Source organism: Glycine max, chromosome 20, assembly GCF_000004515.6.
Source record: "Glycine max cultivar Williams 82 chromosome 20, Glycine_max_v4.0, whole genome shotgun sequence".
Taxonomy (NCBI): domain Eukaryota; kingdom Viridiplantae; phylum Streptophyta; class Magnoliopsida; order Fabales; family Fabaceae; genus Glycine; species Glycine max.
Window position 1 is genome coordinate 31,446,404 of NC_038256.2, and position 19,048 is coordinate 31,465,451.

A 19,048-nucleotide genomic window follows, 5' to 3' on the forward strand; every position below is an offset into this window, starting at 1 on the left:
GTGAAATTACTTGTGTTGTAAGCTATAAATTATACAATAACCCGACCAGTGTTATCTTGAGAAAAACGTTGATGCACAGTGTTAAAGAGAAAATGTAGGTTTCCTATTTAGGAACCAGTGTTAAATCGTAGCACAATTGTGTTGAACGTGTTTAAAACACGAGTGTAAGGTCGTGGGTATTGTATAATTCATGAGCAGTGTCTGCATACAAAATTATTTTAGGGGTTGGACCTGAATCAGGAGGGAGAGGCCCTGACGGACTCTTCGAAGTGTAGGCCTTGGGGGTCACCGGGTTTGAGTGCTCCTTTAAGCCTATGCTGATCCCATATGGTTGGAGCATTCTCGCAAAACATCGTGACCCTGATTGGTCTCCCTATGATCTTACTTAGTGAGAGTGACTTGACAAACCCAGTGTGTGGTGTGCCTTGTTATGTACTCCGAAGCGCCCAAGGGTGGTTTTTCACTAACATGGTACCACATTGCATATAGGATTGAGTCTTAGCATAACTATTGCATATGCTTGCTAATTGTTTATTATGAAATTCATGTGTTATTATATCTTGATCGGAGTGTGGGATTCTTGTGTAATGTGATTGATGATTGAAAAATGAATTTTGAATGACGAAGTGGTGAAGTTACGTGAGCTATGTTTAAGCAAGTGGTATCTCATTTATATAATATGTATATTTAATTGTTTTGTTTCTCTATTAGTTAGGAATGTGATAACTCACTCCCTGTGTGTTGTTGTGTTTGGATCCTGTGATGATCTTGAACTTGTGTTCGGGGGAGCAGATGAATAGGTGGATGACTATGAAGAACCTCATGCTAGAGGACACGGGAACACAACGCTCTGATAGGATGTGACATTAGGATATAGGTTCTATATTAATTGTATGAAGCTTAGACGACCTTGTTTGAGTCGATAATACTTTATTATTTATTTGGACAAGTTTAAACATGATGTAGAAGAAAATGAATGTGAGATTTTTTCCCCTTTGAAAGACTTGTTTAGAAAAAATGTTTTAAAAATACTTTTAATTAATATTTGAATTTTTTATTCCTTATTAGTATATATGTGAGGGGTAGAGGGTGTCACAGCTTATGACACCTATAAATTGTTTTTAGCTTATTGGTAAAGTTTATCAAGATAAATCTTTTTCATCTCATTCTAGTAAGTTTCATAACTAAATCTATGACATAAGCTCTCATGAAAGCTTATTGAACAATTGCTTAATTAAGTTATTTACCCAAATACACCTTGAATGGATGACATTTGAATGTCTTAATGCCTTAATGCATGCATTATTATGTATATATGTAGCATTGGTAGAACCTTTAATCCCATTGCATTTATTAATGATAGCAACTCATTCAAATTTGTAGACTTCACTAATAGTTGTTCATTCTCAATGTAAAGAGAAATGTAAGAGGGAAAATGAGGGGATTGTTTATGGGTAGAAAACTAGTTTACACCTAGGGGTTGGACAAATGCTTCGCCCTATATGAACTATCTGACAATGGACACACACTTAAAGCATAAGTAGTCTTTTAGAAAATAGGTTTGTTAAACTCAAAACTAAGTTCCTTTCTTATATAGGTTAGCACCAGTATAATATATACAAATGAAGAGAAGAAAGAAGAGACACATAGAGTTTTGCCACCGGTTCATTGAACTAAGCGATATGTTTTGTCTTTGGTTCACTACTAGCAAGATCTTACTATCAACCATGGGTTACAAACATTGCTTCCTAACACCAAAGTATTCATTATACTTGTCTTTTTAGAAAATTTTTCCTAGTATTTTCTTCCATAAGCCTCTTTAGATTTCACACACTTACAATAAATGCAAGCAAGGATAAATCTTGTACTTTATAGCAAGTAAGACTATTGTTAGACTTGTTAAAATAGTTGTTGGAGGGTGTCTTTAGTTCTAGAGAATAGACCTTTTAATTTGAATGTTGGAGCCCATGAAATGCAGGCGTTAACTACTATCTTCTTGCAACTGGATAATTAAACACATAAATAGGTTGTCTTAGAGTACGTTTTGTACTTTGTCTGTGTATTAGGTGAAGTTTCCATTCTGGTGAAAAGATATGCTAGCTTTCTATGAGTGGTTGTCTAGTTTGCAAAGACTTTTGTCTTATCTAATCAATAGTGGTGTTGTAGTTAATGATGAATTGATGGTCAACAAGGTGGACTAGTAGATCCTTCTAACATTCTTGTTTTTGAATATGCACTTGCAAGAGTTCTTGCAACAAAGAATGTTGGAATGTAAGTGGATTGGAGCATTGGAAAATATTTTTTATCTTCATATCTTTGTATTTAAATGCAACAAGCTATGATTTCAATTTGTCAACACATGATAGAATGGATAGATAATTTAGTGCTAGATCTAGCAATTTCTCACTTGTTGTGTCATTTGCTCTCTTTTAATATATTTCTTTTGCCTATAAAAAAAATTGGGCAGTTTCAAATCTTACAATATTACTTGCATAGCATGTAGTATTTGCATCAACAATATATATCACTAATATGGAATTGATGAAATCTGTGCTTTTTCTACTCAACAAATTCTTCAATTTAACAATTATGATAGATTGCATCTTTCTAACATTTATATGTTCAATAGGCTCTTTCTATTTTTTCCCTCTCATATATAGAGGTCATGATTGTTGATATAATATTATTACATGCATGTTTGAGGTCTAAAAAATTGTGACATATGAATATGAGTATCTTCGAAGCTAGGTAACAACTTCCACTGTCTTGTATGTTCCTGCAATAGTTAAGTTTGAATGTTAACTAATTTTAAGTGGCAGTTGCTAATGTTTTACAAGCCAGATAATGATTAACCTCTGAGTTTTAAGAGTAATTGAATTTTTACCCTAAAAAAATTCTATTGCACTATTTAGTTAACTAATAGATATAAATTAGCCTAGAGAACTGGAGCTAATTCACAAATCATAAATTAGTTATGGGTCTTATAACTTTCATTGATCATAGAGAGCTATCAGTTCAACTCTCATTGTTGAGCAAGTAAATAATATTATTTGAAAAGAGTAAGGCATTAAGTGACCAAACTCTACAAGTAACTAAAAATGGATACAATGATTTATCCGGTCTTGATGTCAAGCTAAGAAGACATCTAATGTGGTCTCTCATAATACCCAATCATGGTGATGTCTACCCATTCCTATTTCTTAAGACACATTTCATTATAATTAGTTGCATGTTATTTTCTTAAACAAGAATACATTGTGCTTGTGTGATTAGAGTATTATCTTCAATTTGTTAATCTTTTATGGTTACATGTTATGTAGGTTTGTTGTTATGATTTCTGTTCCAAGGTTGGACAAATCTTTTCTTGATACAACAGACCAAGTTTTGAACTCACTGTTGGATTTCAACCCTAGTGAGTGGAGTTTACCTCCTTTTGAAGATAATAGTGGTTGAAATTGTAAATTTTTACTGTAGACAAAAAAGTTGATGAGTAGGTAATCCATTTCCGCAGATTATTTGTTCTTGGTGAATTACTACAATCAATATTGATTTTTTAGATCTTAGAGGGTCAATGTTTCATTTACATATTTCTCTCGTGGCACAAAATGTAAAACGTGATTGATTTGGTTTATTTAGACCATATACTTTTTTGTTATGATTTACTATCAAAAGCAAATTGATGATGACATTATTTTGGACTAGTTAGACACTATTGAATTAGTCTATTAATCTACTTGAACCAACAAACCATAATATTGTTTAATAAATATTTTCACGCATTTCATAGATGTTTATATACATTTTATATTATTGGATGCGAACTAGCTTTATCATCTCATTTTATTCAATCAGTTGGTTAAACTAGTTGAGAGTTTGAATTGGTTAAGCTTGGATTGAAAATCGTAATGGTTCATTCTTTGGTTTGGGAGTTAACCATATTGATTGTACTAATTATTGTAAAGTCTAGACTATTAGTAACAAGTTGCAAAAAAAAAAGAAAAACTAAGTTTTATAGTTTGTTTATTATTATAGAATATGACATGTGGACATAAGGTAGTTGGGTGATAAAGATGGTTTGGGAGAATAGACAAAATATCCAGTGTTGAAAATGTTCACAATTTTATGCATTTATATGGTTAACTGTGCAATAAATTCATTTAATCAACAATTTTCTTGTATCAAATTTTCCCCAATATTTCTAATTTAAAATATGTGATTGATTATAAATTATAACTAAACTAATTTGTGGTATGGTTAAATATATTATACACATACAAATTTAAAACATTTTCAAATATGCTAATTGGGATTATAAGTGAGATGAACCAAATTTTATTCAATTCAAGTAAATAAAGTTCAACTTTTTTTTAAAGAAAAAAAGTCATGCTAAAGCATCACTTGAGAGCAATGATTCCAATAAGGTTGGTACCCCCACTCCTAAGGATCTCATGTCACACACCTTCAAATATATTGACGAGAAAAGGATGAATAAAACACTTGGCGGGACTAGGCTTGACCTAAGGAAAATAGAAACTACTACAAGGATTTGTTAGAAAGTAACCCTTGTCTATACTTGAAGAGTAACCCTTATCTCACCAAATATACCCAAAAAATCCAGAATATGATTGTGAAGAATTAGTTCAACTCAAACTTGAAATATGAACCATTTTTTCAGCTTTATTTTTCTCCAATTCAACTTGTTAGTTTAAGGAACACAAACCAATGGTTCCCATTAGGCTATGTTCGACAAAACTAGTTGAAAAGTTACCTGGAAGATGAAAAGCTAACTGGTAGCTGAAAGTTGGAAGTTGAAAAACTAAACTTATTAAATTACAAGTGTTCAATAAAACTAGCTACTGAAGTATCTGAAAAGTGTAAAATGACATAAACATAATAAAATCATGATTTATTTAAAAAAGGTAATAAGGAAATTTAATAAATTTATTGAAGATAAAAACGGAAGAAAACATAAAAAGCTAGAAGTTAGAAGCTAGCATTTTAAAAACGTTACTTGAAGTAATGTTTCAAAAAATGTTAAAAGCTACTAAAAAAAGCTTGTTTACTAAAAAGTCAAACAAGTTTTTCAGCTAGTAAAAATAGTTAGAAGTTAACTGAAATATCTTGTCAAACATAACCTTAATTTTGGATCTCGGATTTCCTATCGTTTGGACTATTTTTTTCAGTTTTCACTTTGCCATTATTGACTTATTGACAATGGTCTGTTACATTTATTTGCTAGTGGCCCATATCGATTTAATTTGATGAAAGTTGAGCCTACCTTTAGATTTGAAGCTAATTTAGAGGCTCCATATTTAAATTGGTGGTTCTATTACTAGTCATCTGAAACAACCCATTCCCTAAAGTTAAAACTATAAAAGATGAACATCTCTAGTTGCTAGCACGTACATACTATGTGAAAGGGAAACATAAGGAAAATATATGTTAATATGAGAAACTTTAATTGCACAGATAAAATAGTTACATTGAGATGCTAAAAAATATTACTAAATAACTCTATATGTAAGGAATTTGCAGATTTTACTTTTATGCAACTAACAATGTCGATGTTTATACTAGTCTCATTGCCCATGAACAAAGCAATAAAGGATATTAATAGACTCATCCTTGCACTCGATATTAAATTCATTTCAACCAAGTGAGAGTTCATTTGGATAAACTCTAAATATTTATAGGAGAAAAATAATAATAATAATAATAATAATAATAATAATAAAATAATTTTATCAATAAATTAAAACTAGTACTTTATGCATAAGTTAACAATTAGATTCTAGAGAAGCTAATTAGAGAGTTTTCACATATTAGTTTATTTATATGACAACTAATTTTAGTTTATTGAGAAGTTTATTCATATATACTTTTTATTTTTTTCTCCTATAAAATAATAAGGAGAAGCTCATCTAAAAAGACTGTAAATATTTGAAGAAAAAATATTGAAAATGGAGGATTTTGTGATTAATTTGCATGTTATAAGAAATTTCTAAAGATAACTAATAGGTGAATGACTTAGGTTAACCGAATACTAGTAGTGTCAAGTGTACGTGTTTAGTGGTGCGTTCGAAGCACGTAATTAAAGTCTTGATTTGAACTTGTCAACCATATTTTCTCATTTGTAAACTTGTTTAGAAGAATGTTTGATTTACGTTTTAAAATGAAAAATATAGTTAAATGTAATTCTAATATAAACAATTCTTAGGTAATTAATTTTTACATTAGATTGAACATTTTAATTATAATAACCGAACTTAAATGTAAAATGTTTCATTTTAAAATAATTTTTAATTAAAATTAATTTTTCAAAATTATTTCATATAGACAAATACAATAGAAGAGCCATACCATATGTAATTTTTTGGTAAATCAAGATTAAGTTTTCCATATATCCTTCAATCTTGTAATGGTAACGCATGCCAACAAATCGTATTGTACGAACCAACAGAGATGGAACCGCACACCAATTTGTGGAAAATTTAAATTCTTTGTCATGGTAAGATTTTTTTTATGGTGAAAAGTTTAGGTGAGTTGGATACCGAGAGCTCATAAGGGTCAGGGATAGGCCCCAAGGCTCAAAGAGTGTTTATGGAAGTACTTACAGATTACCCACCAACAAGATTATCATATCGGCAACAAGAATCAAATTCATGTCCTTTTGGAATGAGTCTATTTCTTATCAACTGGATCAAACTTTATTGGCGTAATAATAAGAATAAAATGGTCAAAGATACCATGAATTGCTAACTGGAAAAATACGCTTTTTTATTCATGCAGGCACACAAAGGCTTTACATATACTTCCAAGTGAATTATTCCGTACCCACATTTTTGTTAACGTCGTTATGGCTCATATTCCTGACTATCTCAAACACATTAATTTCTACCCTCCATTCAAATTATTTGATTAGTTTCTACTTCTTTTACATGAACAAAACTTCCTCATACCATATTATGCAAGTGATGATCATCATGTATGCCCCTCTTGTACTTTTTTTTGAATTCCCCCTGATCGGAAGTATATCAATTCTCTTTACTACATGTACAAAGTCCATGAATAATAATATGAGAAATTAGTCACTACCTATATATAATATGAGAAATAATTTAAATAAAATGTTCATTTTCCTATGTAGCTATATATTTCTAAATAAAAAATAAATAAACAAAAGCTCATATCTAGAGAAGAGAGATAATAACATGTTAAAAACTTATACATATTTGTATTTTTTTTTAATAAGAATTAGATTTTCATTCTCCGAATTTTATGTAAAATAGGTTTGTATTAAAGGATTATATAACTTATTCAAGTGAAAAGTCTGATTCTAATCAAAAGATATGTACAAACAATACGTCTAAAGCTAAGGAAGGGTATAGGTAATTTGTCTTATTAATAATAGCCCATTTAGACTCATATATAAGAAAAAATAACTAATTTTATATTAATTAAGAAATTTAGTTCACATCATTTAATTTTTCTAATTTCAAATAAAAAATAAGGTTATTTTTAAAATGTTATTCATTGAAACTTGTTGTCATGAATAAAAAAAGAATTATTGAAAATAGAATTAAATGAATGATGTTTTAGAAATGATAACATTAAACAATACAAAATTAGTTAGATTTGCTTATATTTGAGTCCAACTTAAGTCCAAAGAAGTAATTAATAAACATTAATTATAAAGAGGTTTCCAACTAAGGTCGCCAGCTAGAAGAAGATTGTTCTCCATGTCCTCATATGCAATAAGGTGACCAAGAATGGCATTAGAGTGGTCAAGATCATCATCACTAGTACTGTCTCCATCATCATCATCATCATCATTCATAAACATTTGACTTATGGCCTTGAGAGGCTTTGGTAACTACCATGGTTATGGAGGCTGATGCGCTGGTAGATGGAACAACCCTCTAGCATTATTGTCACTACAAGAACCACAGTGGAGCCAAGATCATCATCCTTAAGCCCAAGGAGCCCTTTGAATTTGTTACTACAATTGTTGGTGTTGTTACCAACATAGAAAGCCAAAGAAGAAAAAGAAGTTGAAGGTGCACTTGTGATTTGTCTTCTATGATCTTGCCATCTTTGTTTAAACAAGTCTTCTCTTTAAGGGTCAAAACTTTTCATTATGTAAGAAGCTGATAGGTTTTTTTTCTCTTGAGGGAAAAGATGATAAACTTTATGAAAGAAAAAAGATAGTTTTATGTGCAAATGGTTGGTTTTTAATACAACATGGGAGCTAGGGAGAAATGAATTAAGGCCTTAAGGGTGTGAAATGGGACCAAAAGTGAAAAGGGCTAATTAACTTGAATGGAGTTTGGTAAAAGTTTAGATCATAAAGAGGGTAGTGATCAAAATTTGAGAGCTTGTGGGGTTCTGAGGCACTATCTTTGATGGTGCATGTATTTGATGAAGTGTTATTGAAAAATGAAATACATAAAAAGAGAGAGAAAGCACAAATGAGGGGAGAGGTTAGATAGATGCCTAAAATCCATCCCATCCTCGAGGCTTAGTTTTCTTTTTTCAAGACCATTTAATGGAGTCCCCTAACACTTAAGCTTATGGGGTTCTGAGGCACTATCTTTGATGGTGCATGTATTTGATGAAGTGTTGTTGAAAAATGAAATACATACAAAGAGAGAGAAAGCACAAATGAGGGGAGAGGTTAGATAGATGCCTAAAATCCATCCCAGCCTCGAGGCTTAGTTTTCTTTTTTCAAGATCATTTAATAGAGTCCCTTAACACTTGAGCTTGTGGGGTTCTGAGGCACTATCTTTGATGGTACATGTATTTGATGAAGTGTTGTTGAAAAATGAAATAAATACAAAGAGAGAGAAAGCACAAATGAGGGGAGAGGTTAGATAGATGCCTAAAATCCATCCTAGCCTTGACGCTTAGCTTTCTTTTTTCAAGACCATTTAATGGAGTCCCCTAACACTTAATTTCTCCCAGTCAAAATATCTCAGTCACTCATTTCTTTATTACTTAAAATTCACTCTATGCCCCACCACCACATTTCTTGTTTTTCATATTCCCACTTAATTAAAATGTTTTCTATCTACATTTGTTCTCCTTTCTATTTTTTTTTAAATTTTCTTTAGAGAGAATTAAGTTAGACAAATGTTTGCTTATGATTGCAAAAGATGGTGTTACCATAGATAAATTAATAATACATTTAAATATATTTTATAGTATGCATAATACCCAATTTGGTCCCTTAATTTATTAAAAATGCCCAATTAGATTCCTTAGTTTTTGGCCTATGCAATTGGGTCCTTTAGTTTTCTAATTCTACTCAATTGGATGCTTTATTTTTCTAATTTTACCCAATTGGATCCTTTTCGTTAGATATGTTATATTGACTGACAAAAATGATATATGTGACACCTGTCACAACGTGGGCCACGGCGAGACGACGATAAAAAAGATAAAAAGAGGCCTTCCAAAAAGGAAAATTGTGGAAGTCGCCACCAATGCTTATTTAAGGAAAGCGTTTGGAAAACAAAAAAGGATAAGGAATGGTCTACAGTTTGAGAAAAAGGATTCAGAAGTCATTTACGCACGGGGAAGGTGTTTGTACCCCATGCGCTTGTCATGAAGACGACAACCTTTAATCGAGTGTGGTAAAAATAAATTGACTTTTTAATTATTTATTTTCTCTTGATAACATGAGTTATGTTTGTTATATTTTAAAAAAGAAAGCAAATTTTTTTTAGGAAAAAGAGGAAATTTTATGTTTTTTTAGTTTTTTAGGTCGACAAGGGGTTTGCCTTCGCTCCTACGTATCCTCAAGTGTAATGAGAAAATCAAACTTACGTAATTCTTTAGGTTGAAATTAGTTTATGTGTTGGGTTGATTTTATATTTTTTTTTGAAAGATTTGTTTTAAGTACGTGACAAAGAGTCGTTAAGGTGTTGGACCTTGAAATGAGATTGAATTTTAAGAAAACAACAGAGAGAAATGCTTAAGGCATTAGACCTTAAAGCGATCTCCAGTAATGTGCAATTTTTGTGGAGAAAAAAAGGAGAATTGAGTGATTATTTGTTTGTAGAGAAAAAAGGAGAATCTCAAGTATACTTTGTAAAGTCAAGCAAGTCGGAGACCCAACATGACTTTCAAGAAATTTTATACACACATTATTGAAACACCACCAAGCAAGTCGGAGACCCAACATAGAGTGCACAAAATGTAAAAAAGGATTTTGGGTGTGTGATAAATTTTGCGAAGCCAAGCAAGTCGGAGACCTAACATGACATTCGCTAAATTTATCCACATGTTTATTAAAACACCACCAAGAAAGTCGGAGACCTAGCATGGAGTGCATGAAATGTGAAAAAGATTTTGGGTTTGCAGTAAACTTTGCAAAGTCAAGCAAGTCGGATACCCAACATAACATTCACTAAATTTCCCACACGTTTATTAAAACACTATCAAGCAAGTCGGAGACCCAGCATGAAATACACAGAATGTAAGCGTGTACAAAAGAGTACTAACATAGAGTTTCAAAATGATTAACGTAGCATTAAGTAATCAATAGACGAAAAGCGCACAAATAAATCAAATGGGAATAGAAAGGGACAGGACAGAAGTGGGGAATACACTTAGTAATTAAGGTGCGAGGTTAAAACATGGGGAAAATAAATAAGCGAAAGAATATTTATAATACACTACACACTAACTAGACAATGATAAATAAAAAAAGAATAATAGAGCAAAACCGAAAAAGGGTGGTATAAATAGTAATTTTTACTTCATTTGGGCTATGCCCAAAAAGAGTGGGGGTGTACATGTAAATAGAGGTGTAACTAATGGTATTTATTTTATGTACAGTTATTTTTTATGAAGAAAAAAATGGGTCGAGCCCAAAATTGAAGAAAAAACTATATATGTGAAAATGGTGGTGTTAATAGCAATTTTTATTTTGTTTATATTTTTTTCATTTTTTGTTTTATTTTTTATATATGAAAAAAGATGGACAACCAATATTTACAAAATAAAAATTCTAAGAATCTCACTAACGACCAAGGGTTCATTGACAAGTTGAAAGAATCAACAAAACAACAAAAAAAAGAGAAGAAAGAAGGGGAGGAAGAGAGAAGGAAAGAAAAAGAAAAGAGAAAGAAAGAAAGGAATGAGATGAAAGGAATGAGAGGATACCTGAATGTCCTTTCCCCTTTCCTAGCTATAGTGTCAAACAATGCGATGGAGTGAGTTATTTTCATCTCTTCAGGATTCTAGCATCTTCTTCTTATTTTTTGCGTGTACCCTATGTTTTTGTATAATTCCTTTTTCTTTGTAATTGTGCGTGTTTGTGATACTGAGACCTCCTCCTTTTATAGTGTTTCTTCTCCTTCAGTTCTTTATACTTCTTTTCCTTTTTATTATTCTTTTTTTTTTTGTTTTAGTTTTGTTATTTCTTTCCTTTTTTCTTTCTTTCTTTCCTTTTTCCCGATTTCTTTTTTTTTTTGTTTTGTCTTTCTTTCCTTTTTTTTCTTTTTCCTTTGTTTTCTTTTTCTGTTCTCTTTCTTTCTTTTTTTTCTTTCTGTTTTTTCTCTTTTTTTATTTGCTTTCTTTCTTTCCTTTTTTTGTACTTTTTTTTTGTTTTTTCGTTTACTTTTTCTTTCCTTGTTTTGTCTTCTTTCTTTCCTTTTTTTTTCTTTTTCCTTTATTTTCTTTTTCAGTTCTTTCTTTCCTTTTTTATTTTCTTCCTTCTTTTTTAATATTTTTTTGTTTTTATTAGTATTTTCTAATCTTTTGATTTATTTATTTTTTTTTTTGTGTTTTTTATATTTTTGTTTTTTTTTTTTCAAAACTTATGCGAATAGAATTAGGGTCTAACAAAACTATACCGTCGTTGACTCGTCGCCATCACCATTAGCATTATCCCTTACCGTTGCCATTGCGGACAACTATTCACCCATTCATCAATGCCTATATGATCCTATCTTTCTCAAAATCCCTAAATAAACTTTTCACCAAATTTTCAACAACCCTTGGTTCCACCTCCAACCTCAACAATGAGCTCTCACCGAATTCTTTAGTGAATGATAGTGACAGTCAACTCATAGAAGAAGGATACACATATGCAGAGGACGGAGACACATTCACAGAAGAAGGAGGAGACACGTTCGCAAAAGAAGGAGGAGACATGCATAAGGTTGATTTTGACAAGTTGGAGAGTGTGTTGTGTCTTCTGAAAACCACCTGTTGCATTTGCCATTGATCGAGGACCAGTTCTAGAGTCCTAAGGGAAGGCTAGTTCCGGTTTTGCATTTCTAACTCAAGAGACTTCGTTGTCATCAACGACGACTCCCGCTGCCATAACCAACTATTGTTTTGGCCTTCAATCAAGGAGTGAGCAACCTAGACCACCGTCGTAGTCACTAGAATCAAATAAAGAGAAGGGGGGTTGACTTTTTGGTGGAATTATGAAACCTAACGGAAAGGACCCAATTGGGTAAAATTAAAAAATTAAGTGATCCAATTGCATAGATGAAAAATTAAAGGACCTATTTGAGCACTTTTAATTAATTAAGGGATCAAATTGGACATTAAGCCTTTATAGTAAATACTTTAGAAGTATTAAAATATTAGAGTGTTGCAGTTATGCTTATGGTAGGTCTTGTTGTTAATACTTTTTTTTGTCAGCATCTTATTGTCAAGATGAATTACAATAGTACAATTTTCACAGGAATGGCCAAAAATATTAATTCAATGCGTCAACAAAAAGCAAGCTTAGCTATGCACAGGAAAATACACTAAAAAAAGGGTTAAAACAATCTTAAAAATAATAGTGTGCATGAGCAATGGAGACGACCACGTTGTGGTCCCCGAATGACTTGTTACATTGAGGAATCCAAATTTTGAGTTTAGTTTGTTCCATCACTGAAACCTTTTGGAACAAAATTATCATAATATCACTGAAAACTTAATTTTAAAATAGTTATTGTATTTTTTATGTATATATAACATGAACATTGATGAAATGACAAAATTTGTGATCTAGATAAACTCAATTATATATGATTCATTCTTAGTTACAAAAATAGCCAACCTATTTCTAAATTAATTAAATAGCAATGACTTTATGTAATTGTTTACTAACCAATATAAATTTGGGTTTACTATCTTTTTAGTCCTTAAATTTTTTTTAGTTCCTGACTTTTTTTCATTGATTTTTAATTTTTTAACTTTTATTTTGTCCTTACTTTTAGTGTCTTAATTTTTTTTCCATTTACTTTTAATCGCTTAAAAGAATTAAAGTAAGAATGAAAAAAAATAACAAACTAAGATAACCTCGAAAAGTTTAACAACTAAAAGATAATTTACTATATAAATTTTGTAGTCACACAATAATTATATACGTGCGATCTAGATGAATTTAGTGGCCCTTCTAAACTTGCCTAGAAAAACTCAATTTGTGTATTAGATGTGCAACTATATGTATGCAGTAATTAATTGTAATTATTTAATTGTGATTTGTAACAATTGCATTGGTATCACTATTCTTTTTCGAAGGCCAGTTTCTGCTTAACCGGTTCACAATGTGTGTATGGCGTGATCAGAACATCGTGATCACGATTTCAAACTAAAAGTAGGTAGGGCCAAGTTTCAAGGATATGTTAGATTTGTTGACCTTAATGACTGTTAAGTGTTGGTAATAACTTGAGAAGTCCGGTTTCATTGACTATTTAAAATCATTTTATTTAGCTTTTAGCAAAACAAGCCAGAGAATTGCCTTCAAACTTTACTGTTATGCATATAATGCCAACAAAGTTTTGCTTTATGGCAATAATTCGTTAAATAGCAACAATTTAACAAAAAAATGATACTCACTAGTGTCACATGTGGCATGTCCCTATGATAAAAAAACATCAAACACTAATCACTATAAGTAGGATACTAGGCTTAAATTTATATATATTTTCCCACTCGAGTAATTTGGCATTAAAAATTTGTTGTTGGGTTACACGGTTTAGGTATATCACAAGACCACCATTTCTTTGTTGTTAAATAAACAAAGAGGCTTCAAATTGAATTATGCACCACCAAAAACACAAAGTCCATAGCGAAAGTTTTGATTTTCAGGTGACAATTGACTTTAGCAACAACGCAAGCAACCTCTTTTGCAGCAACTTGGGATCATAAATTCCTTACTTTGGGATTCAATGTTAAGTGGAGTTTGTGTCATTTGTCTCTGCAAAGACACTACATCACATTATATTAGAGTTGTGTAATATCCAAGTGTTCATACACAATCTCTACTATTCTGTTAGCGGAAATATTCTGTAAAGGAATATTTTTTTTATTGCAATTCTACAAAATACATAGGATTAAAACATAATGCCTTTTTTTTTTAATTTCAAGGAATAATTTTGGTGCATGAATTTTATACATGATTTGATCATGTACGTGAATATAGAAAGACTGATACAAATTCAGCTAAGAAAAATTGTTCACGTGAAAGATAATTTAATAAAATATAACCAGAGATAAAAAAAAAAAAAGTTCATATATGAAGGATAGTTTGATAAAATACAAAATAAAATTACAAAAATTTCTAGGATACGTTATTGAGATAACTCTTAATCTACATAGTCACGCACACATTCAGTGAGTTACTCATGCGACTATTATAAAAAAAATGAAAATAATAAACATAGAATATTAAATCTTATTTAAATGGTCAAAATAAATATAAATACATCTAATTATTAATTTTTTACCATCCATATATATCATCAATTAAAAATCATGTTGAATATATTTTTAAATAATTATTATAAAATTAATTAACTTCTCATACATTTTAATATATGATTTGGAAGGCCATGGTAGTTAAATTTCTAAAATTTCTAAAGTTAACATATTTCTCTTACACTTTTTTCTTAAAAAAAATTCCCTTACACATTTTTTTTACGCAAGCCCTTATATACTGCAAGAGAAGGGAATATGGGAGGCTTGTGCGGATGGATTGAAGGGCATTGCTTAACGCAGCAGGCAAATTTCTTCTACATCCGCCATTTTTTTCATTAATTCCTCATTTATCTTTTTTCCCTTCTTTTTCTTCGTTTGTTCCTCCTTCATTTTGTTGTTACACCATTCACTGGTTGGTTGGAGGCTCAGGTACTCGTTCGGTTGTGTCTAGTTTTGTCGACGTGTATTATTGTGATGATTGGTTACCTGTTGCATTGAGGTTATGATTGTCGTCGAAGTAGATGTTGAGGTGGAAACAACATAGGGAAATGTAAGTTTTTTTTTTACATCAATGACAAATCCATATACATATTGCTAATCCGTAAGAAACATACGGATTTGCAATATGTATGAGTTAAAAAGATATAAAAAAAAATTATTTTTAATGTATTTTCTTATAAATTTAGTTATAATTATTAAAATATTTGTATAAATATTATTATATTAAATAGTTTATTCAAGTGTGTAAAATATGAAAATTTAGATATAAATTATTATATATATGCTTATCAATTTCAATGTAATATATTAGTATATGTAGTAAAAATAATAAAATTGTGTCATACTATATGTTAAAAAAACATATTTATTGATATATCTACATAAATGTTAGAGTAGTATCTTTGATTGTTACATTAATAGTTTTTATCGCATAGAAGATTTTAAAATAAATTTCAACATTGAAGTTTTTAAAAATAAATAGATTTGTTTATAAATAATTATAATTAATTAAAAGTAATAACAATTCATATATTTTAATAAGAGATAAATTTTTATTATATGTATATAGAGGTATGAATTATTATATGTCAATCTGTATAGGCTATACGTATGGAATTTCATTAATTGTTGTTAGTTTGTCATTGGAATTTTTTTTAGTGTTTTGTTAAGATGGACGAAGATGAGGGGATGTATGAGAGCATTCTGTCTGAGAAATTAATATGAAAGAAGGCAACATAGAGGAACCTGCCATGTTTGAAAATATTGATTATTCGGATGCTTTCAATACTTTTCAGGTATTTATATGATTTTGTATTGTTAAAATAAGTAAATGAATGTCCTAAGAAGACTAAACATGTATTATCCCTTTTGTAGGTGTTTGCTACCCATGAGGACATATTGCAATAAGCTTGTATTGTTGCGTATGATATTGGTTTTGCGTCTGTGATAATAAAGTCAAACACATCAACCAGAAAGAGAGGAAGAATCCCTTTTGTTTTAATTGATTGTGAGAGGAGTGAAAAATATATAGTATACAAGAAAGATTTAGTATGAATGGTGACTAGCACTAGAAAATGTGGGTCTCCCTTTAAGCCACGAGTGAAACCAGTATTGGGAGGTGAAGGGTGGATGATCAACTTGACATGTGGGACTTATAATCATGCATTGACTAAGTCATTCACTAGACATCCATATGTTGGTCGACTAATTGAGGATGAGAATATTATTATTGATGATATAACAAAGTCAATGGTCAAATTAAAGAATATTCTTCTCACTTTGAAGGAGCACAATGCCAACAATTGTACAACAATGAAGCAAGTCTACAATGCAAGATATGCATATCTTTCTTCTATAAGAGGCAATAATATTGAAATGCAACAATTAATGAAGTTACTTGAACGCGATCAATATATTCATTGGTATAGATGTTTACGCCCTAGTGTTACTTGTTATTATGGATGCGTAAATCTAATCGGCAAGTGTAGCGAGTCTTGCAAGTAATAATAAAACGGTAAGAACCGAGTATCGATCTCAGGAAACTTGTTTCATTTGGTGAACTCTCATTCAATCAGCAGACATTTGTACAAAGAGTCAATAATCATGAATCAAACAAAGATGTACTCTACTCTAATGATTAATAACAGAAAATATGAGCAAGTGGGTGTTAAAATAGATAATTAAAAAGCGTTGGGTCCTCCTATTGAGTTACTTGATGCAATTAAGGGTTTTTCTTTATTTAAAGATGTTCATGTGTTCTATGTTGAGGACAAAATTCCCAAACATCGATGTCTCGCATGATTGGGCTAACTCTAATTAAACCTCGTTCTCGGATGTCTCGTCGAACTTAGCTTAACTGAACAACATTAAGGTCACAACATAATAAAACTAAATTATCGCACTCTGTGTCCAGACATACAATAACCTAGCCCGTTCTATTCAGTTCTAAGGATGTAGTACATTTTCCAATGCTAAAGCTCCTAACTTTACATACAAATGGGTGATCAAGCCACAAGCATGCATAGATTAAGCATAGATAGAAACATTGAACACATAAAAACAACTTCAAATAGATAGGATAAGAATTTACATTAAGTTCCCAGCAGGATTCCCCAACTGAGGGGGCTTAGCCCTCCATGGCAAGATATCACCTTTCAGCTACAAAAGGGTTTTAGAAAGCACAATACAGATTACAAAGTTGTGGGGATGTATCCTCCACCTCTATGAACCTACAAAATAACATAAACCTAGAATCCTCCTGAAAGTTGGGGTCTTTGGTGCTCCCTTTCCTTTTTCACATAAGCACACTCTTCTCTCAGGCTAAGACTCTGAATTCTCCCAAAGCTCTCTTCTGATTTTCCATTTCAGGCTTAAAAAGGGCTTTTTGACCTCGAAGGTGCGCTTAACACCATTTTCGCGCTTAGCACGAGTAAGTGGATTTTGGCTCAGCGAGCCAGGTGCGCTAAGTGCCAAAAGAGACAAACTTCTCGTTGGGCGAGCTGATGACGCACTTAGTGCATGCTGGCGTGGCAGATTCCCTTCAAGATTCCTCTTACTCACTAAGCGAGCTGATGCCTCTCTTAGCAGATGATACTCGCTAAGTGCATGGTCTCGGCTTAGCGAGACCACAACTTCTGCACCTACCAATTATTCTCCTTTTTACCTAAAATTGAAGTGAAATTTACATTAATTCCATGTGAAGAGCCTGTACTGAGCAAAGATAAAAACTAAACAAGAAATATTTACAATTCTATAAAAAGAACCATAAATTGGGGAAAATATATATATTTTGTAAAACTTTTCTGTACAAAAGTTAGTTGTAGATGACGACTAACAAACTCCCCCAAATTTACAGTTTTGCTTTTCCTCAAGCAAAGAAAGAATAGTTCACTTGTCCTCAAGTGATAAAAGCACAATGGTAATTCACAAAGGTGCTTGTTCTAAAGGATTCAATTACATAACATGAGTGACATACAATGTTTCAATCAACAACTTCTCACAAGACATGCAGCTTTTCAAAGATATGAACATGATTATTAAGCAACACAACTGGAATAAGCTACTATGCAAGACAGATATAAAGGAAGGATCATCAACCAAAGCCTCACAATCACTGTTTCACTCAAGCACAAGTGTTTAGGTTATTCATCAACAACCAACACAAGTCTCAATCTTTGCACTTCATCTCATGCCATACAGTCATAAACACATAAACTGAATCCGAAGGACTTTTCTAGGCTTGTAATGAAGTCAGGCTGCAAACAAATCATGGTTTTTCTAGGATGCAAAAGGTTAAGTTCTAAGAGAGCATTCATCCATAGATCAAATCTTTTCATTCTTATTTCCCACTTTAATTACTTGCCTTTTTGCACTTAGCTTTAATAAATAATAGCACACACACACTTTTATTTTTGATACTTACAGTTTTTTTTTAACATAAACTTTTTACTTGCTGCTTATTGGTTTATTGTGTGTGTTGTCATCTTCTTACCATTAAAAGTTGTCACCCCATAAATTCCCCAAATTTGGGACAAATTTTCTTTAAACCATAATGTTATCCTACAACCTAAGACAAGGTAGATGGAGATAGAATTTACGGGCTCAAGGTTCAAATCAAGCAATCAGATTTTCAGCTAAATCAGGGTGCAAAGGATATATCATTTCATTCTCGAGGTAAGCTTTTTGGCTAATTCACAAAATCATGGCCTTCATCATCTTCAAACTCATGCATTCATTCCATAATCAGAGAGTCATGCAAAAATCATTACTCCATGCTAGTCGTTTTCTCATAATTCAAGATCACACAATCAATCTGTCAAACTAACTAACATTTTCAGTCAT

General features: G+C 31.4%; 1 protein-coding gene across 1 annotated transcript; it reads right to left on the bottom strand.

Annotated features, from left to right (window-relative positions):
• Positions 1–6,934: 6,934 nt before the first annotated feature.
• On the bottom strand, positions 6,935–19,048 carry LOC121174349 (auxin-responsive protein IAA33). Its single transcript, XM_041013543.1, is given in 5 exon segments — positions 6,935–7,064; positions 7,701–7,860; positions 7,863–8,113; positions 17,298–17,365; positions 19,037–19,048. Coding segments are annotated over 5 exon segments (621 nt in total).